Raw genomic sequence first — 22,171 nt, 5'->3', positions numbered from 1 at the left:
TGCTCTAGGCCAGTGGTGTCAGTTTCAAATAGAAAAGGGGACCGCTAATCTGTACATAAGGATGCCTGCAGGCTACATGCTGACTTAATTTGCTGGTGTGATATTATATATTGTGTTGTTATTTAGTTTGTTAAATACTTCTTAATTATATTTTTAATCTGATTCAGCTGCACTTGGGAGTATGTTGGGCCAGCTGTTTGACACGTCTGCTCTAGGCAACATTCCAGGACTATAAATCACAGAGAATGTCCCATTGTATTGGTGGAAGGAGCTTCCTCACTTGGGAGTTCCCAATCCCTATCAGTGTTTTCTATTAAATTAAATTCACAGGTTTGATTTATTGATAAAAACTTGACAGAAAACAATATGAAATTATGATAAAGATAATCTTTTTTTAAGAAAAAGAGAGGCAAATAGAAAGAATTCTGACACTTGTGAATTAAAACTGAAAGAAAAAGTAATGGTACATAAATGACATCTCTACTAAAGAAACAGTGCCAGAGTTAAAAGGGATATGGGGTCATAAGGAAGATGATTAAGCTATTTGGTACATTAAAAACTAATCCGGGAGGACTTGGACAAGTAGATAATTTCACTAATGTTGGAAAAAATGAATTGGGTTTTTGGCTTTTTATTTGTTTTTAACAGTTCTTTAGTTTAAACTTGTGGCTCTAAAAGCCATTTCTGTTTCCCCTCTAAGTTCTTAGTTTTTAAGAGTGTTGTAAACTGTCAGCTCAGTGATACTAGCTGACATTTTTAGTTATATAATGTTTTTTAGATTTTTCTTATTTGGCCATCACCTTAATAATGTGAAATAGGCTCTGTAGGCATTATACACATTTTATAGGTGAAGGAAATCAAAATTTGGAGAGTTTTAAGTGATTTTGCCCCAAAGTCACATAGGTAGAGTTGTAAGGTGCAGTTCAAACTCAGGTCTCTTCTGGCCACTGAATCCAGCATTCTTTTGACTATCCCCTGCTGCCTCTCATTTATCGTTTCCTTATTAGTGTTTTTATTCGTGAAAGTATAATGATAAATTTTGATAAAAATGATATTTTAAGTAAGTTTAAATTTTTTTTTGGTGTTCTGTTTTTTAAAAAATAATTAATCCTTTTTTGTTTTTATATCATATTTCTAATCCCTTTCATATCCAGAGAGCACTTGCTTATAACAGAGACTTAAAGGAGAAAAAAAGCATTTTAGGAAAGCTAACAGACTGAACAGCTCTGTCTGACAGTGCCAGCAATTCAAACTTTTGTTGGAAATAAAATATCAGGAATTTTTTGTTTGTTTATTTTTTAACAGGCTCAAGATTCTTACCAAACTCCTCAAAATCCTGGAATAGTGCCCCGGCCAAGTGAACTTTATTACAGTAAAATTGGACCTGCCTTAAAAGCAGTTGGACTTAGTCTCGATGTTTCTCGTCGTGATTGGCCCCTTAACGTGATGAAGGCTGTGTTAGAAGAGTTAATGGAGGCAACACCACCAAATCTTCTGGCTAAGGAGCTGTGGTCATCTTGTACTACCCCTGATGAATGGTGGAGAGTTACACAGGTATGGTTTGTTTAAAATAAAGCTTAGGGCTTTGATGGTTGAGGGTAACACAATAAAGACCTAAATTTAAAATGCATAATGTTTATATCCCTGATTGTAATCTTAAGTAGGGATATAAGGAAGAAACATCAAGTAGTTTTAAGTGAGACCCAGGGTCAGGGAGAAGGTAAGCACACCCAAAAAAAAAAAATAGAAATAGGAAGAAAAGTAAACTAGTTAGAAGGGTGGGCCATCTATGAGAGAGTGGGGTTGTGGTTTTGATATTGGTTTCAAAGCATTGTTTTCATGTTTAAGAAATAATTGTAAGTGATGTATAAAATCTTTTTTATTTTTAAGTCCTATGCGAGATCTACCGCAGTCATGTCTATGGTTGGATACATAATTGGCCTTGGAGATAGACATCTGGATAATGTTCTTATAGACATGACTACAGGAGAAGTTGTTCACATAGATTATAATGTTTGCTTTGAAAAAGGTAAAATAGAATTGATTTTTGTAAATTTATATAAGATCCTTGAATTTATATTTGAGGATCCACTTGAAGTGAGTAGGAGGTCTAAAATAAGAACAAAAATGTCTTGTTGTTTAGGTAAAAGCCTTAGAGTTCCTGAAAAGGTACCCTTCCGCATGACACACAACATTGAAACAGCCCTGGGTGTGACTGGAGTAGAAGGAGTTTTCAGACTTTCTTGTGAGCAGGTATGCTTCCTCCCCTTTTTTGGGTACACTTTAATAAAGTAAGCAAACATATCTATTATTCTTACCTGCAAAATAAGATTTTCTTTTTGTGAGGAAAGTAACCAAAGAGCTAATTAAAATTATTTATTTAAATTTATTTAAACAGGTTCTGCACATCATGCGACGTGGAAGAGAGACTTTGCTTACATTATTGGAAGCTTTTGTATATGATCCCCTGGTGGACTGGACAGCAGGGGGAGAAGCAGGATTTGCTGGAGCTGTCTATGGTGGTGGTGGCCAACAAGCTGAAAACAAACAAAGTAAAAGAGAAATGGAGAGAGACATTACACGAAGCCTTTTCTCATCCAGAGTAGCTGAAATTAAGGTGAAATAAATATGACAATGTATTGTTTGAATATATAGTTAAAAGCTTGTCAGTGACTTGAACCAGCACTACAACTTAAATATAACTGTTCATATAAAGGTTCAGTATTGAAACCATATTATATATTACATGGGAATTTTGTTCAGTTGGGGTCTTAGTTAATACTACTTTTTCTTCTAAAAGCACTATGCTAGTGAATCAAGTCTTTTAATTTACATCATGTCTCTTTGAAAAGAAAAAAATCTCCCAGTATTTTGTCAAGGGGCCATGCATTGTATTTACCTTCGTTTGTTTAATTATTTACATGTCATTTTTCTACTATTGTCTAATAGTACATTTTGCTTTTTGTATTGAGTTAATGATGCTAAACTGTCTGAGTAAAATGGCTGTAAGAAGCCTTCCTAATAAGAAAATTTTTTTTTAGGTAAACTGGTTTAAGAATAGGGATGAAATGCTGGTTGTGCTTCCCAAGCTAGACAGCAGTTTAGAAGAATATCTGAACTTACAAGAACAACTGACAGATGTTGAAAAATTACAAGGCAAGCTCCTTGAGGAGATTGAATTCCTGGAAGGAGCTGAAGGCACTGATCATCCTTCTCACACTCTACAGCACAGGTATAAAAGAATTGTTGAATATTTGTTTTTAAGTGTGCACTTTTTAATACCCATGTGACTTTGGGCAAGGAAATCATTCTCTCTCTCAATTCTCTTATCTGTAAAATGAAAGAATTGGAATAGATATCCTCAAGTGTTTATTTCAGTTCTAAATTTGTCATCTATGCATCTGTGAATTTTTTTTCTTCCATATTTGGTATAGAGGAAAGACTACTAGAATCACTGCCGGAGAACTTGGGTTCAAATCCCTACTCTGCTACTTATTAGTACCTCAAATGAATTAACTTCTGTGGTCCATAATTTACTTAATTATAAAATGAGGAAGTTGGTCTAGATAACTGGGGGTCCCTGAGACCCTTTCATGGGAACCATGAGGGCAAAACTACTTTAATACTACTAAAACATTATTCGCCTATTAAAACACTCCTCCCTTTTTCAACTACATATCTGTGTGAGGCTATATTTTCCTCTTTGCTTCTACTAAAACAACACGTTGCAACAGGTTGAATGCAGAAGCAGATTTGAGGATCCAGCTGACTTCTTAAGCTAGATATTAAAGAGATTTGCCAAAAAATTGTAAAGACAATACCAAAGAATTTATAAATATTCTAATAATTCATCAGTTTTTACATTTAATTTGGCAAATATGAATAGATGTAACCCACATAAACAAAAGCTCTTTGGAGTCTTCGATTTTTAAAAAAGGCCTTCAGACCGAAAAGTTGAGAACTTTTTGTATAGAGGAACATCACACTAGAAAATCTCAAATCCCTTCCAGCTCTAAGTTTTTGATCTTGTGTTTAATACCAGCCTCATTTTAAATGATTAAAACAACTTAAGCACAAATCACAAAACTTTTTTTAAATTGTCGTCTTTTCAGCAATTGACTCTTATTCATCCAGCGTATTAACTCAGAGGAAATATTTTTTCTTTGATTTCTTTAATTCAGATATTCTGAACATACACAACTGCAGACTCAGCAAAGAGCTGTTCAGGAAGCAATCCAGGTGAAACTGAATGAATTTGAACAGTGGATAACACATTACCAGGCTGCATTTAATAATTTAGAAGCAACACAACTTGCAAGTCTTCTTCAAGAGATTAGCACGCAAATGGACCTTGGTATGCCATAATTGTAATATATAGACATTGTTGTATGACAGTGATACATTTTCCTTGATGGTCTGCATTATGCTGTTTCCTAAGTTACTGCTACAATTTCATTCCATTATATTAAGTTTTGCATTTTGTTTTATAGGTCCTCCAAGCTATGTACCAGCAACCGCTTTTCTGCAGAATGCTGGTCAGGCTCATTTGATCAGCCAGTGTGAACAGCTTGAGGGAGAGGTTGGTGCTCTTCTGCAGCAGAGGCGGTCAGTATTAAGAGGATGTCTTGAGCAGCTGCATCACTATGCAACTGTAGCTCTTCAATACCCAAAAGCGATATTTCAGAAACACCGAATTGAACAGTGGAAAACTTGGATGGAAGAACTTATCTGTAACACAACAATTGAGCGGTGTCAGGAATTATACAGAAAGTAAGTTATAGACAACAGGGTAAAGTTGAGGGAAGGAAAAATTCTTGACACATATTCTTAGTTAAAAAAAAAATCAGTTAATCAAAAAACTTTATAGAAGGTTCACATGGAAAATTTTAAGTCACTTGTGCTTTTCTTGTTCTTGTATTTTTTATTTTAATTAAAAATAATAATAGTGCTTTTCATGAACAATTATAATTGTGTCACAGATTCAAATAATCTGTCTTGTTATTGTTTTTTACAGATATGAGATGCAGTATGCTCCCCAACCACCTCCGACAGTATGCCAATTCATAACTGCCACAGAAATGACTCTCCAGCGTTATGCTGCGGATATAAATAGCCGACTTATCAGACAAGTGGAAAGGTTGAAGCAAGAAGCAGTTACTGTGCCAGTCTGTGAAGAACAATTGAAAGAAATTGAACGTTGTATTAAAGTTTTTCTACATGAAAATGGAGAAGAAGGGTCCTTGAGCCTAGCTAGTGTTATTATTTCTGCGCTTTGCACCCTTACGAGGTAAGTTAGATGTGTTTATAGGACCATGCTCTGTGTTAAGAGACTATTAGATTGTAAACACTAAAGGGGCAGGAACTAAATTGTTTTTCATCTTTTTATTCACAATGTTTTGTGCAATATAGGTATTTAATAATGTTTTGTGCTCTATGAACAGAAATTAGTTTATTCTTATATCAGTGCTCAATACATTGGTACCAGGTTGGTTTTATGCCTACTGATTTCATTGTAGTGACTAATATTTTCAATAATATTACCAGAAAAAGGTCTGAAACACTCTGTCACATTTTAATGTGGGCATCAATCAGAATATGTCTTGGGAGCACTCCTGAAGCCTCTTAGCTACCATTTCACCTGTGTGGCTGTAAGTATTGGCTCTGCTGATCTTTCTAGAGCACCATGATGGAATTTACAAGGAGTGGGCCAGTGACCCTCATAGCTTTTCACTCTTCAGTGGTACAGGAGATAACCTCGGCACATGTGTTCTCTCAGCCTTTTCATGAGTTCTGAAATCCTTTTGTAGACTCATTGGTCCTAAATTGGAAGCCTAAAAGAGGACCTGTGCTGATACGTTGCCTTTTTAATGGCCTCCTTTTCCTTTTCATTTCCTGAAAGTTGAAAATTTTGTAGGAGTTTTAGATCTAGAATAATTTATCAAAAAAACTGATGGTGGAAATTTTGTATCTTTAAAAGCTTGTCTAAGATTTGAATAGATCGTCTACTCTAAATGTGGCTTCTTCACATAATGCTTCAAATAGCTGACTTTTGTGACTAATATTGATAATTTGTTAAGTCAATGTACATTTTTTCTCATTATTTTAAATATCTCATTTAGGCGTAATCTAATGATGGAAGGTGCTGCTTCTAGTGCTGGAGAACAGCTTGTTGATCTCACTTCACGGGATGGAGCCTGGTTCTTAGAGGAACTATGTAGTATGAGTGGAAATGTTACATGTCTTGTTCAATTATTGAAGCAGTGCCATCTGGTCCCACAGGACTTAGATATTCCTAACCCAGTGGAAGCATCTGAGGCAGTTCACTTAGCTAATGGAGTATATACTTCACTTCAGGTAAAAAATGTCTTTATTTTACATCACTCTTCAGGATAGGATTAAGGGAAATAGAGTTAGTTTTTCACAGCATGTCTACTATGGAAGTGTTTTGCATAACTGCACATGTATAACCTATATTGAGTTGCTTGCCTTTTCAATGAGGGTGGGTGGGGAGGGAGGAAAGGAGAAAATTTGGAACCCAAAGTTTTAAGAACACATGTTTAAAAAAAAAGTTTTCACATGCAACTGCGAAATAAAAAATACAGGAAATGGGGTACAGAAGTCTGTCCTGCCTTACAGGAAAATAGAAGGGGAAGGGGATAAGAGAAGAGTGGGGGGAGATAGAAGAGAGGACAGACTTAGGGGAAGGGGTATTCAGAATGCATACCATCTTGGGGTGGGGGGAGGGGCAAGATGGGGTGAAAATTTGGAACTCAAAATCTTGTGGAAGTAAATGTTGACAACTAAAAATAAATAAATTTATATTTTAAAAAAATTATTTTACATCACTCTTATCTGCTTTCTTTTTCATGAATTTATGTTTTATTTTCAATTCTTGTAAGAAAGACTATTTCCTAAACAAAAGCATACTTGCTGTTCATATTATAGTCAGCCTCGTTAAAAAAAAAAATTTAAATATGCTGTCAAATGAACTTTTTAGAAAAGGATAATTGTTTATTACAATCATTGATATAATGTTTATTATCAATATAGCAGTAGTTTATAATAGTGTCTTAGAAAATAAAACATACTTTATATATGCTTTCTCCTTTCATCACACACACACACACACACACACACACACACACACACACACACGTACTCACTCACTCTCTCTCTCTCTCTCTCTCTCTCTCTCTCTCTCTCTCTCTCTGCCTGTGGGAACGAAGTACAAATTGTTATTCTTATTTTATAAGAGAAGGTATGAGAGCTGGGCCTAGAACCCAGGTTTCTGACTCTAAACCCAGTATTTTTTCCAGTATACCACAGCTGTGTCTATCTGAACTGCAGTTCAGATCAGTTAAAATTATGTTCTCTTATGTAAATTTTAATTCCATGTTACAATCTGTATGTGTTTCTAGTGAGAGACATTTTTGTTTACCTTAAGTCATATAAACTTACACTTTAAATATTGAATATTAAATATTAAAAAGAAAATTAAATATGTCTTAGCTCAGATTTACATAGCACTTTAAAGTTTTTAGAGCCATTTATCTGTGTCGTCTCATTTCATCTATTATGTATATCATTCAGAAAAGCAATGTAAGAATCCCTATTTGGACATCCATTTATAGTAAAAAGTCAAATAAAAATTTTGTAATCATTGCAGTTTGACAGTAGAATTTAGAAAGATACTGTTTTAAAGTTTTGATCTGGAATTGAAACCAAGCACTGTGAGTTATTGTCCTATTAGTAATTACTGTTGCATTATTGTAGAAAACTAGTTTCTCCTTCATTCTCTGGATAGCTAGTATACTGGTCCCTGAACCTTTTTGATCACACTACCTTTGTCAATAAAAAGTTTTTTTTAATACACCCCTCCCCCCACCAAAAAAAATGTGTATATCTACTTGTTTACAAATTTTATACACAAAGACATTTTAAAAGTATGAGATAAAGATGACATAATTTTGAAAATATTAATGTTTTAATGAGCGGGTTGTAATTGAATATGCTTCTTTATTTTTACAAACCTTAGTTTAGCATTTTGGGGTCCAGCAATTGAAAGATGTAGTTTTAAGTTCAGTTTCTGTACTTGGATTTTTTTGGTTGTCAATACTAAAATAGATACCTCACAAAGATATGTAGTTCCAAATGAAAGAAGTGCATCATTGTACTTATTAAATCATATTCATTTTTTCAGTCCCATCTATCCCATTATGCAAAGATAATCAGAAGGTGTTGTATTTTTGTGTGTTTTTTAACAAATAAGTTCAAAACCCACTAAACTCTTAGCTGGAAAGATTTTTAATAAGTTACAAAAATTCTTTTTCCACCTTTTTTGGAAGTGTGCAGATAAGAGTTTTTAATTGGTGACGTACTTAATGGTGCTTTTGAGAGAGTATCCAGGAGAGGATGCTCATCAGTGTCACATTCTGGAGAAATACCTAGAAGAATGAGGATTGAGAAAAGGCCCTCAGACTTGGCAATTATTGGTGACTTTGAAGAGAGTTTCATTTGTGTGTAGAATCAGGATAACAAGGAAGTTAAGGATATGAGAAATTGATGAAATTTGCATTAGGAACAGGGGAATTTGAGATCTTCATTGTAGATCCTAACCCATTTGTGCCTGCTCAGTCTGGGCTCTTCACTCTTTCCCCTAAAAAAATGAAAAGAGGTTGAGAAGAAGATTCCTCAGTTACTGTCTTCCCACTAAGCTATCGGAAGGTCTGAGTGTGGGGATGCTTCAAGTGGGAGATGGAATTTTGCCCATGCAACAACCATGGGAGACCAACAGTCAAAGTGTAGAGTGGGGAGTGTTCAGCTAGAATGAGTGAAAGTGGAGTTTTGGGATTGTTGAGTTGGAGATAGTTTATTCTGAAGATGGAGGGCCACAACTCATTTTCCTGTCCTCCATTTGGTTGATTATGTACTCCTTGGTATGTATGTCATGGTCGCCATTTTGGAAAGCACTGAGTTAGTAGGATGTGCCTGTTGAAATAATGCAAAGTATTACTAAATGATGTTTGTTGTGTGTTCATAGGAATTGAACTCCAACTTTCGGCAAATAATATTTCCAGAAGCACTTAGATGTTTAATGAAAGGAGAATATACATTAGAAAGTATGCTTCACGAACTGGACAGTCTTATTGAACAAACAACTGATGGAGTTCCTTTACAGACATTAGTTGAGTCTCTTCAAGCCTACTTAAGAAATGCAGCCATGGGATTAGAAGAAGAAACACATGCTCATTATATAGATGTTGCAAGGTAAATGAGACTCTCCAATAATTCCTTCTCTTGTGCTTGAGAGAAAAGGTAGATAGAATAAAAGAATATTCCTTTTAGCTTTCATTATTGATTTATAAGTATAAAAGTTACCTGGAATATTTCAATTTTATATTATGTATAGGTCCTGCTATTTATAATAAATGTAATAAGTATTTTATATAGAGATTTAAGAACATTCAAAACCAAATGCAGGATCAGCTGTTGTATGATTGATCAGAATAAGTAAAACAATTAGTACATTAGAACATTTATATGAGATTGGCTTTAACTTTGAGCTTTGAGATGGCAGAACTAAGTGTCCCTTGTTCTTGCAATTCATTTTTTTATCCCAATTCAGATATAATAGTCTTAATAATTTTTAATTACCTTGAATGTTTCTGTAACTTTAGAGAGGACCTCTTAGGATTTTTATGTATATATTCATAAGCATGTTTTATTGCACATAACATAAAAATGTGTGTGTACACACATGTGAATGGTGCAGCATTTATATGTTGGGGTTTTCGAGACTAGCTCTTTTGAGGCTAATTCATTCATTCCTGGGCATAGTGCCCACAGTATCTGCCATCAGGTGACCAATGAAACTGGGCTTTGTTAGAGAGTTGAAAACTGAAAGAAAGGAAGAAAAGCACACTCTCAGTTAACAAGTATTAAGTACCATCTAGCCAATTAAGTCTCTTTCTGTCTTTCTTTTTATGTGGCCAATTAAGTCTTTTTCTGTCTTTCTTTTTATGTATCACTTTTATTTCCAGATATGTCCATTCTCATTTCCCTATTTAAAGAGCCATTCATTGTAACAATAACAAAGAATAAAAAATAAAGGTGGTGGGAATGGGGATCAGGGATTAAGTGCTCTCGAATGTAAAACTCAATACAGCACTTAAGTTTGACAACATGTGCAATGTTTCATTCCTGTATTCAACTATCTCTGCAAAAAAGAAGGGGGAGGGTGAATTTTCTCATCTCAGAGGTCAATCTTTGTCATAATAATTGAACAGCAGACTTAAAATCCTCAGAACAAAACCAGTTCTTATTTCCCTCAGTCCCCTTGGAAGACATTGAAGTTCTGAAGGAACACTTGTTTCTTCTCCCTCTATTGAATTGTTAGTACTACATCATCATACATCCCTTCCAAATTGCTCTTACGGTTGTATTTCAGAGTTCTTGTTCAGCTTTGGTCTTTTCCTCTGAAATATTTGAAAGTTCTGTATTCCATTAAAGGCCCCCCCCCTTTTTTCCCTTGTAGAATTACACTTAGCTTGATAAGTTAAATTATTTTTTATTGTAAATGCCTGTCTATTGCCTTTTGGAATGTCTTATTCCATTATCTCTTGTTATAGTAGAAACTTTTATGTCTTACGTCATTCTGATTTTGGTGCCTTAGTACTTGGGGCACTTTATGTTTGCAGTGTTTTTTGTTTGTTTTGTTATTTTCCTTTGATGTGAGAGTTCTGGATTTGGGCTATGATATTTATTCCTGGAACTTTTCCTTTTGAGGTTTCTTTCTGGTGATGATAAATAGATATATTTTTTTTTCACTCCAGTTTGCCCTCTGGTTCTAATTGATCCAGGATCTTGCTTCTTTTCTTCTAGGTATTCAGATAGTCCTTGTAGAAAGTCCATTTTTTTCCCCTTTAAGCCTCTGCTTGCAATTGTTGTAGAGTTTCTTTCTTTTCCTGGGCTGAATTTTATGGATCTCTAGATTTGCCATGGTATTTTATACTGGTCAGTGTTTCTTTGACTTACCCTCTACCCCTTGCTGTACTTTTTTGGGTGTGGAGTTCAGCGACCCAGATCTTTAAGTTTCAGAGTGCTGGATCTTCTAGGCCTTCTCTTACCATCTCAGTACATGGGACCTTGGAGACCTGGACTCTGGAGAATCTTGGTCTGAACATGGCCATTGCCATTCCCAAGTTCCCACTTTAGACCTTTCTTCTCCCCCTGGGGCTTTTTTGAGGTAGCTCTCTGCCTTTGTTGCCTCCAAACACAGAACCTTGCAGGCTGTTCGTGTTCTTAGCAGTTCTGGGAGTCTGTCCTACACTAGCAGCCTCCCTTTTCTGTTGCCCTCAGGCTTGTGCTTTCCTTCTTTTGCAGTTTTGGGATGAAGGAAGTCAGTCTAGTTTCTCTTTGGATTGCTTGATCATTATGCAGGTGCAAATTGCAGGGTTTTACTAGAATAGATAGGTGTGATGTGGGCAGTTTCCCTCCCCATTTAGGCAGCTGTCTTGGCCAGACATGGGTCTTATATGTGTGAATGGGAGTAACGGAGAGTGGGGAGAAAGAATTAAAAACCCTAAAAGGTACTGTATACCCTTTTTAAAAAATATTTTTAATTTTAATATTCCAGTTACACATTCATTTTTTAACTTACTGTCATATATGATATGTTAGCCATATTTCTGCCAATTTGCTTTCAAATTCTTGTGGCATAGGGATTTCTTTCGCCAAGTAATTTATTTTCTTGAGTTTATTGAACATTTGGTTATTGAGTTTGTTCCCAATTCTTTTACTGTCCAGTCAGTTCCATTGATCTAATTTTCAGTTTTTTTAAACCAGCACCAAATTGTTTACTGCTTTATATGTCTTCTGAATTCATATTGCTTTTTCCATTATTCCTTTTGAAATTCTAGATCTTTTGTGCACAGCTCTTGTTCTAAGTTTCAGAGTAATCGTCTAATGCCAGCATTGATTGCTTTGGATCTTGCTTGAATTACCAGAGCAAAAGAATATTATTTTTCTATTCATCTTAAAGGGAACTTTAGGCCTCCCTGTCCTAACAACTTTTTAATATCAAAAAATGAAATAAATTGCAATTTTTCCCACTAGCTTTAGCTGGACGAAGAAAAGATTTGAGGGCAGAGTGTGCCCTCAAACTCATGCTTATTAAATCTGGTACTTGTCTCTTATACAAGAATAAACTGGTAGATTTAGGGTAAAATTGAACTTCAAGATCTCCAACAGAAGTCTGCCAACCAAGTAGCATGTATGAAAGACATTCACTGATTAGAGCAATAGTTAATTTTTAAACAGAGGTGCCCTCTCCTTTGTTTTTTTTCCCCCTCACCACTCTCCCAAAATAACCCCATATACATGTACCATATTAAGTGGCAGAAATGTTGTTTTTTTTTTTTAATGTTGACAGTTTACCGATATATATCACTCACTGCTGTAATAGTTGGGTGATTTTTTTTTTCATGTGCCTTGCATATACTAAGGTCTCAGTAGATCATTCTGAAATACATTGATTACAGCAATTTACAGCTCTTCAATTAGGAATTTTAGGCTTAAAATAGGCTTTTTTTAGGTTCTTTTAAAATAGTATCATTTACTTCATTAGCTCTGCTCTCTGTACAAATGAGTTTTCAAATCATTAGTTAGCAAACACCTGAGAAACAGATAGCTATGCTACATAAAAGGTAGTCTGGAGGAAGTAGATTCTTTCTCACTAATAGTTTTCCCATACAGGCAAGATGACTAATAATTAAACTGTTTATTTAGATACAGGCTGAACTACGTATCCTCTAAGGTCCCTTCAGACTTTTGTTTTAGTAAAACTCAAGGCAGTTGGCATACTCCACTCCTGCTTTATCAGTGCAGTCGGTTAGTAAGATAGCAGAATCCAGGCTGTCTTTTTTTATCCTAAAAAAATCATTATCCATAGACCAAAATCTTACACCATATACCAAAATAAAGTCAAAGTGGGTACATGATTTAGATATAAAGGCTGATACTGTAAGCAAACTGGGATAGCAAAGAATAGTTTACCTGTCAGATTTATGGAGAAGAAAAGAATTTATGACCGTAAACAAGAGAGAACATTATGAAATGCAAAATGGATGATTTTGATTACATTTAATTGAAAAGGTTTTGCATAAACAGATCCAATGTAACCAAGATTAGAAGGGAAGTAGAAAACTGGGAAAGAATTTTTACAACCAGTGTCTCTGATAAGGGCCTCATTTCTAAAATATATAGAGAACTAAGTTAAATTTATAAGAATATAAGTCATTCCCTAATTGATAAATGGTCAAAGGATATGAACAGGCAATTTTCAGATGAAGAAATTAAAGCTTTCTATGGTCATATGAAAAAATGCTCTAAATCACTATGGATTAGAGAAATGCAAATCCAAACAACTGAGGTACCAGGTCATCACGCCTATCACATTGGCCAACATGACAAAACAGGAAAATGATAAATATTGGAGACAATGTGGGAAAATAGGAACATTAATGCATTGTTGGTGGAGTTGTGAACTGATCCAACCATTTTGGAGAGCAATTTGGAACTATACTCAAAGGGCTATAAAAACATGTATACCCCTTGACCCAGCAATGGCACTTCTATGGCTGTATCTCAAAGAGACCATAAAAGTGAGAAAAGGACCCACATGTACAAAAATATTTATAGCAGCTCTTTCTGTGGTGGCAAAGAATTGGAAATTGAGAGGATGCCCATCAATTGGGGAATGGCTGAACAAGTTGTGGTATATGAATGTAATAGAATACTATTGTGCTATGAAAAATGATGAACAAGTGGACTTCAGAAAAACCTGGAAAGAATATATGGACTGATGTCCTGAGTGAAGTGAGCAGAACTAGGAGAGTGTTATACACAGTAACAGTCACACTGTGTGATGACTGACTTTGATAGATTTAGCTCTTCTCAGCAATGCAAGGATCTAAGACATCTTCAAAAGTCTCATGATGGAAAATGCTATCCACATCCAGAGAAAAAACTATGGAGTCTAAATACAAATCGAAGCATAGTATTTGCTCTTTTTTTCTTCTGTTTTGTTTTGTTTCTTCTTCCTTGTGATTCCTTCTGTTGGTTCTAATTCTTCTTTACAACATGGTTAATGTGAAAATATGTTTAATAGAAATGTATATGTAGAGCCTATATCAGATTGAATGCCAAGAAATCTTAGGGAAGGAGGCGGGAGGGAGGGAGAGAAAAGTTAAAACTCAAAAGCTTATAGAAGTGGTTGTTGAAAATTAAAAATAAACAAATTTTTCTTATAGATTAATTTTTTTAAAAATTATTATCAAAGAAGCATTTAGTAAGCACCTGATATGTGCCAGGAGCTGTTCTAGGGATTGAGGATATAAACACAAAGATAAAAACAATCTCTACTCTCAAGGAGCTTACATTCTATCCTTTATATACTTAGAGTCAGGTTATATGGTTTCTTTTCTAATTGTTGAGGTGTAGGTGAAATAAGTCCTTTCATGAAATTTTATCAGTTTCTGCTTTGATTAGAGTGAATGTTACAGTAAAGGTCCTTGAGCTGTTTTAATTTCCCTTTCTTTTAATCAGGATACTGCATGCTCAGTATGGTGAATTGATTCAACCAAGAAATGGTTCAGTTGATGAAACCCCCAAAATGTCAGCTGGTCAGATGCTTTTAGTTGCTTTTGATGGAATGTTTGCCCAAGTTGAAACTGCTTTTGGCTTATTAATTGAAAAGGTAAGTGTTAACTTTATTTTAGGAATTAAATATGTGCAGCAAATGTTTGAGTAAATGAATGGGGGAAAATGTAATGAAATATGTATATATTTTTTTAATTGGCAGTTAAATAAAATGGAAATACCTGTAGCTTGGCGTAAGATAGACATTATAAGGGAAGCCAGGAGTACCCAAGTTAATTTTTTTGATGACGATAATCACCGGCAAGTGCTAGAAGAAATTTTCTTTTTAAAACGATTGCAGACAATTAAAGAATTCTTCAGACTCTGTGGCACTTTTTCAAAAACATTGTCAGGTAAATGTTTCGTATTTGCAAAACATTGTTGAACTTGGTTGTGTCCCAAATTACCCCTTTCTGTTGTAGGTAGGTTGTATTGTCGTTCTGTCTGTAGGTAGGTAGGTATGTGGGTTGGTTTTTTGTGAAGTTTCGGTTAGTATTTTATATGACTGGCCATCCTATTTTTTTTCTTTTTATTTTATTTATTTATTTTGCACACTGTTTTATCCTTGACATCCAACTTTCTTAAATTCAGTAGAATATTTTTCTTTTTTAGGGTCAAGTGCACTTGAAGACCAGAATACTGTAAATGGACCTGTACAGATTGTCAATGTAAAAACACTTTTTAGAAACTCTTGCTTTAGTGAAGACCAAATGGCAAAGCCAATAAAGGCATTTACAGCAGACTTTGTGAGACAGTTATTAATTGGACTCCCAAATCAGGCCTTGGGTCTTACCCTTTGCAGTTTCATCAGTGCTTTAGGTGTAGATATAATAGCTCAAGTGGAAGCAAAAGACTTCGGCGCTGAAAGCAAAGTTTCAGTTGATGATTTGTGTAAGAAAGCAGTGGAACATAACATACAAATTGGAAAGTTTTCTCAGCTGGTCATGAACAGGGCAACAGTACTAGCCAGTTCATATGACACTGCTTGGAAGAAACATGACTTGGTTCGAAGACTAGAAACCAGTATTTCGTCTTGTAAGACAAGCCTCCAAAGAGTACAACTGCATATTGCCATGTTTCAGGTAAATCACCTTAGATTTCAAAGGTTCACATAAACTTCTGTCCCTGGTAATTTGGACTAATTTTCCCAAAATATGTGGCACAAAATTTAAGCCAGCAGTTCAAAAGAAAGTGTTATGAATCTTGTCATAGTTTGCTTCATTAAGTCCTATTATTGTACGTTACCAGTGTTCACTTTTGACTCATAAGATGGCTTACTTGTTTTGAAGTTTTAGTTTAGCCAGTCAGACATTGTCAGAACTATGTTTTGAGCCTCATAGACTCAAAACTTATCAAGGATGCTGCCTTATCCTCAGTTTACTTCTGTAGGGATTTGTGTGCCTAAGATACATTGTATCGTTTCACCCAGTACATCATACATGCTTATGCCACCATGAATATTTTTAAACAGTTTTTACAAGGATTGCCAATTAATTTTTAATTCCTTTTTTTCTCTTCCTTGAAATAGTGGCAGCATGAAGATCTTCTTATTAGTCGACCACAGGCCATGTCAGTTACACCTCCACCTCGTTCTGCTATTTTAACCAGCATGAAAAAGAAACTCCATACACTGAGTCAGATTGAAACTTCAATTGCAGCAGTGCAGGTATGTTGTGCCAACCTTCATGTTTTTTCTTCAGGGTATCTAAACATAGTAATTTCACCCATGATTAAATGAGTAGATGCTCTGTGTTGAAGTATATCAGCAAGTATATCCCATTTTACCAAGTAAGTGTAACAGATAATTATATTCTCCATTGTATTGTTGAACTATCTTCATATGTAAATTTTGAGCATGGGAGAGTACCAGATTGTGAATTCTATAAATTGCTATCTTTAAATGGAATCCTTGTGATCTGAAAGACTTCATGTATATTACAAAGTGTGAAATTGCTGGAACAAAATTGTTTTTAATGAAATTTTCTTTGAATTCTAAGCCTTTGTTTTTGTGTGGTTTATTTTCAAATTATACATGAGATTTGAGCACTTATTTCCTGAGTGTTATAGATAAGGAAGTTGAGAGTGGTTAACTCACTATTTTTAAATAGGAATTTTAATGCTGTGGTTTATAAGAGTGAATAAAATACTATCTTCTGAGCTGATGCAGTAACTGTATTGCTTCCTTCACTGTTACTTTCAGCAATACCGTCTTTCCTCGGTTTTTGCATATTTGCAACCATAAGAGGTTATTTTTTTATTCTTCCTCTCCCTCACTTCTCATATCTAATTAATCACCATATCCTTTTGATTTTTCTTTTGAAATATCTATTGCATCTTTTCTCACTGCCACTACTACTCTACTGTAGGTCCTCATTACTACCCACTTAGACTATTGGCAGAATTCTCTTATGAAATCTTATTGATTATGTTCTTTTTCTCCCTCCTCTAATCTACCACTCATTCTCCTATCAGAATTATAATTCTTATGTATATATCTAGTTATGTTACTTATGTATTACAGTAATCTTTGCCTGTCACTTCCTCATAACTGCCTTCCTGAAAGGCCATGAACTCTTTCTGTGGACCAGGGGTTCTTAACCTCTTTTGTGCCATGCATCCCTTTGGTAGTTTGGCAAAGTCTGTAGACCCCTTCTCCGAATAATGTTTTTAATTTTTAAATGCATTAAATAAAATATGTAAGAACACAAAGAAAACCATTATATTGACACAATTATCAGAAATATTTTGATGAGTGTACTAGAGAATTCATAGACTGATTAGGATCTAGACTTTGTATCATCCTAAGCACCTAGCACAATATTCCACAGAGAGGTACATAATAAATGTTTGTTGATAAGTAAATCTTGTTTTGTATGTTCTGTATGGTGCCCAGTATTGGCACTATTGGGATTGCATAGTTGTATTGGTATTTTAAAAAGAAGCTACTTTTTTTTTAATTTCCAGGAGAAACTAGCAGCACTTGAAGCAAGTATTGAACAGCGTTTGAAATGGGCAGGTGGGGCCAATCCTGCATTGGCCCCAGTCTTGCAAGATTTTGAAGCAACAATTGCTGAAAGAAGGAATCTTGTCCTTAAAGAAAGCCAAAGAGCAAGTCAGGTATGTTGAATTGCATTTTGTTTGTATTCCACTGTGATATTGGAGAAGCTCTGTATTTGATATGTATCGCAAAAACCTTTTTGGGTCATTATCCTGTTCTGCCCCTGTTATGTGTCCATCTCTCCCAGTCATCTGAAAGTGGAGCTAGTAAACAGGTTGTAGGAATACACTGTTAAAACTTAATAGTGAAGTACAGCCCCCACCCTGCTGGTAACTCAATAGATTATAGCCATTCTCCTCCTAAGGCTCTTCTTAGGTAAGTACAATTTTAATTAATCCTTTATCGGGTTACAACCAGTAATTGCAAATATAAGGCATATTTAGTAAGTAAATGCAAACTTTTGCAATATTGGGAATATTCTTTCTCTCTAATATGGCCATTTTATTTGTATCATACTATAATGACAGCACCCCAGTCAGCAAGCATTAATTAAGCATCTGCTTTGTGCCAGGCACTATACTAAGCACTGGGATACAGAGAAAGGCCAAAAAAAACCAAAATAAGGTATGTACAGGATAAACATGGGTAATCTCGGAAGGAATGTACTAAAATATTTACTATCTGCTTTCTTTGTTTTGCTTTATTTCACAGATCATTTCATATTTACTTATATTTCCCATATTTGACAGTCTTAAATTTCATTAGTAGGCTTACATCGATATGCCACAGTTTGGCTATTTTCCACCTGTTAGATATTTAAATTGCTATTAAACATCTTTGATCAAAGAACTTTTTTTCTCCTTTATAAACAAAGGGTCTATTTCTAATTACTGAGTCAAAGAGTATGGTTTTTAAAAATAACTCTTTCAGTGTCTTGCCAGCTTGTTCAGCAAAAATTAACCTCTAACATATCAGCGTTCGTTTTTGTCTGAAATCTATTTGTGGCCTGGATTTTCCTTGAATTTGCTGGTTCTCTCTTACCTTGAGTAAACTGCTTGATTATATAGAATGTTTTATTTTATGTAATTAAAGCTGTTTACTTTGTTTCCTACTATAATTTATTTGCATTTGTTCAATAGATGAAAATGTATCATCTTTAAGTTTTATTTTTAAATTTATTTTTAATATTTTATTTTAAAAATGTTTTTTAAACAATTTTTGTTGCAAACACCAAATAAAATAAGCATTTCCATGTACAGAGTAGAATAGAAAAAGGATAGTGCATGAAATTGTGGATCTGTTACATAAAGTTTTTTTGGTTCAGTTTATGGAATCTCTGTTCTCTTCCATTGTGTGCATATTTTTGCACTCAAACGCACTTTTTCTCTGCTATTTTATATAGTACCAGATAATTTTAATGGTTATGGCTATATGTAATACAATTTTTAAAGTCAGGAAGGTCAAGTCTACCTTTTGTCTCAATGTTCTTATTATTCTTTACTCAACAGCAGGCAAAACTGTAGTCCAGTTTAATATAAAGACAGAAATTTTGTTTGATGGTAAATTATAGCTATGTAAATAGCAACCTGCATCAAAAATGTCTATACTTAAAGCAAGTAAGGGGACCTTCCTTCTGCTACACTTCAACTTTTGTGGGCATTTGGAGAAGCAAACTTTATCTCTTCCCTAATTGGCTTTAAAATCCAGTTCTGTCTGACAGGAATTTCATAAACCAAACTGCCCCAGCTAGCATTTGGATGAAGGAGGTCGTAGTGTTGTGGAGTATGGATTGAAGAAGACAAGGCTAAGCAAAAGTATTACAGCATTAAAAATGGAAATAGAAGATTATGTAATTAATGGAAGATCTGAATTCAGATTACCTTGGAACAGGGTGCTTCCTCTTTCTGGCCTCAGTGTGCTCATTTATAAAACAAGGGATTTGGACTAGATGACCTTTAGGGGCCCTTTCTACTTCTAAATCTGTGATTTTGTGAATTTTTGCTCTAAGAAATGGCATTTCATTTTAAAAGATTATTTACAGCCACTAAAAATTTTTACAAAACTCAGGCATAAAATATTTAATTCCTTTGAGCTTATTTGGAATGATCACCAATTCTAAATTTTCCTGTTAAATGGAAATGTTAAAGAAATTGGAGCTGGTGGTTATTGACTGGAATACTTCTCTCAATTTTGTTCAGTTGTTTTCAGTGGTGTCCAGTGTTTTGTAACCCCATTTGGGGTTTTCTTGGCAAAGATAGTGGAGTGGTATGCTGTTTCCTTTTCCAGCTCTTTTTACAGATGAAGAAACTGAGGCAGTTGAGGTTAAGTGACTTGCCCAGAGTCACACAGCTACGAAGTATCTGAGGGCAGATTTGAATTCAGGTCATCTTGACTCCAGGCCTGGTCCTCTGTCTATCTGCTGTGCCACCTAGTTGCCCATACTTCTCTCAATAGCTTCTACCTATGTAGCTAAATATGTCTGTGGTGTTTCTCCTTCAGATGTGAGATTCTTTTAAAAGGTGAAATTGAGACAGTAACTTTTGGCAGGTAATTCAGATTTCTGTTTATAATCTTGTTTATTTATATTCACTCATATCCACTCTTTTTTGCTTCATAGGTAACTTTCCTCTGCAGCAATATTATTCATTTTGAAAGTTTACGAACTAGAACTGCAGAAGCCTTAAACCTGGATGCTTCATTATTTGAACTTATCAAACGCTGTCAGCAAATGTGTTCATTTGCATCACAGTTTAACAGTTCAGTTTCTGAGTTAGAACTTCGTTTACTACAAAGAGTGGTAAGTGTTGAATTTTAAGAAAGAAAAAATGAATTCTTTAGAACTCTATTCCCAAGTTAATTGATTAATTGTTGTAGCCTCAAGTTTTGCTATTTCCCATTAGACCTGTTATAAATTATATATTCCTTTACATAGTTTTTTTTTTAATACGCCAAGTGGTAAATTTGAATATTACAAAGTCTGGCAGTAAGTAATAGGTACAGTGCTGAAATTTGGGCATTCTTTTAGTGGGCTACCTAATGTGTAATTAGATAGTTATAATTTGTGGTAGCGTGTAACCAACATAGTGCAGTCAGACAGTTGTTAAAATTGTGTTTTGATTATGGTGGTCAAAGACATTTTTATTTCAGTTGATTCTTAAAAGAATTTTTTTTAATAGGGTACTAATCTTGAACATGCTATTGGCAGCTCTGAGTGGCTTTTGTCAGCACACAAACAACTGAGTCAGGACATGTCTACTCAGAGAGTAGCTCAGACAGAGAAAGAGCAACAGATAGAAACTGTCTGTGAAGCAATTCAGAACTTGGTTGATAACATTAAGACAGTCCTCACTGGTCACAACAGGCAACTTGGAGATGTCAAGCATCTACTAAAAGCAATGGCCAAGGTAAGACTGAAGACGTGATATTAGAGTTTTGTGGTTTTTAAACAAAATCTGTTCCATCTTTTAAATAAGCTTAAGCATTGCAGAGACATTTCTTTTCACATGAAGTGTTAAACTCACTATTTTTGAAGACTTTAAGGCTTAATATTTTTTTTCTCCTTTTGTGGCATGGAAGAATACTATAATACCAAGAAAGTAAGTACCATAGAACAGATTCTGAAAGACTCATAGGGTCGGAAAGCTTAGAGATGATCCATTTTAACTCTTCCATTCATCAGCTATTTACTGACTACCTGCCAGGTGCGAGAAACCCCTGCCCTTAAGGGCACTCTCATGGGTCAAATCTAGCCTACCTGTTTTTGAGTAGCCAGTGAACTAAGGATAATTTTTGCATTTTTTAAAATGCAGGTTTTTTGGATTTGGGCCCAGACTTGGCCTAGGAGCTGTAATATGTTGACCCTTGCTCTAGTAAAATGAGGAAATTAAATCCCAGAGAAGTTATGACTTCCCCATTTATTAACCTAGGTCACACAGCTAATGACAGACAGAACTAGAAACATTTGGGGGAAAATTTATTTAGAAAAATTTTTTCTTCAATTTAGGATATTGTCCACATTCAGAAAGAGAACTGATGAACTCTGAGTGCAGATTGATGCTTTTTTCTCATTTTGTTTTTTTCTTGCCTTTTTTTAGGGGTGTGTGGGGTGGGGAAGGGGCAGCATGCTATGTTTTGCACTACTTCATATGTATAATAAGTATCATATTGCTTGTCTTCTTGGTGGTGGAGTAGGGGCTAGAGAGAGGGAGAGAATTTGGAACTTAAAATTTTTTAAAAATGAATATCATTTAGGATATTAAAAAAGGTATCTGTTAGATTGCCAGTGGAAATTAAATGGTGTTTGTTGTTGTTCAGTCATTTTCAGTTGCGTGTATGTGATTGATCGTGATGCAATTTGAGGTTTTCTTGGCAAAAATACTCGGGTGGTTTGCCATTTCTTTATCCAACTCATTCTGCAGATGAGGAAACTGAGGTAAACAAGGTTAAGTGACTTGCTTCAGGGTCCCACAGCTAGTA

General features: G+C 34.9%; 1 protein-coding gene across 4 annotated transcripts in view; it reads left to right on the top strand.

Moving 5' to 3' along the window:
- The window catches only part of SMG1 (SMG1 nonsense mediated mRNA decay associated PI3K related kinase), a 122,605-nt gene that overhangs the window by 90,816 nt on the left and 9,618 nt on the right, over positions 1-22,171 (top strand). For all 4 annotated transcript variants that reach the window (XM_078152865.1, XM_078152864.1, XM_020965321.2 and 1 more), the window contains 17 exons: positions 1,306-1,554; positions 1,891-2,029; positions 2,144-2,253; positions 2,399-2,617; positions 3,042-3,232; positions 4,182-4,354; positions 4,491-4,770; positions 5,015-5,287; positions 6,120-6,354; positions 9,041-9,267; positions 14,605-14,755; positions 14,861-15,050; positions 15,310-15,779; positions 16,226-16,363; positions 17,662-17,814; positions 20,313-20,492; positions 20,872-21,099. In XM_078152865.1, the coding sequence (XP_078008991.1) occupies positions 1,306-1,554; positions 1,891-2,029; positions 2,144-2,253; positions 2,399-2,617; positions 3,042-3,232; positions 4,182-4,354; positions 4,491-4,770; positions 5,015-5,287; positions 6,120-6,354; positions 9,041-9,267; positions 14,605-14,755; positions 14,861-15,050; positions 15,310-15,779; positions 16,226-16,363; positions 17,662-17,814; positions 20,313-20,492; positions 20,872-21,099 (3,606 nt within the window). The remainder of the gene's footprint in view (positions 1-1,305; positions 1,555-1,890; positions 2,030-2,143; positions 2,254-2,398; positions 2,618-3,041; positions 3,233-4,181; positions 4,355-4,490; positions 4,771-5,014; positions 5,288-6,119; positions 6,355-9,040; positions 9,268-14,604; positions 14,756-14,860; positions 15,051-15,309; positions 15,780-16,225; positions 16,364-17,661; positions 17,815-20,312; positions 20,493-20,871; positions 21,100-22,171) is intronic.

Source organism: Phascolarctos cinereus, unplaced genomic scaffold (assembly GCF_003287225.1).
Source record: "Phascolarctos cinereus isolate Bilbo 61053 unplaced genomic scaffold, phaCin_HiC Scaffold_4;HRSCAF=312, whole genome shotgun sequence".
Taxonomy (NCBI): Eukaryota; Metazoa; Chordata; class Mammalia; order Diprotodontia; family Phascolarctidae; genus Phascolarctos; species Phascolarctos cinereus.
Note: the sequence above shows the minus strand (reverse complement) of the source record. Positions and strands in the feature narration are given on the sequence as shown.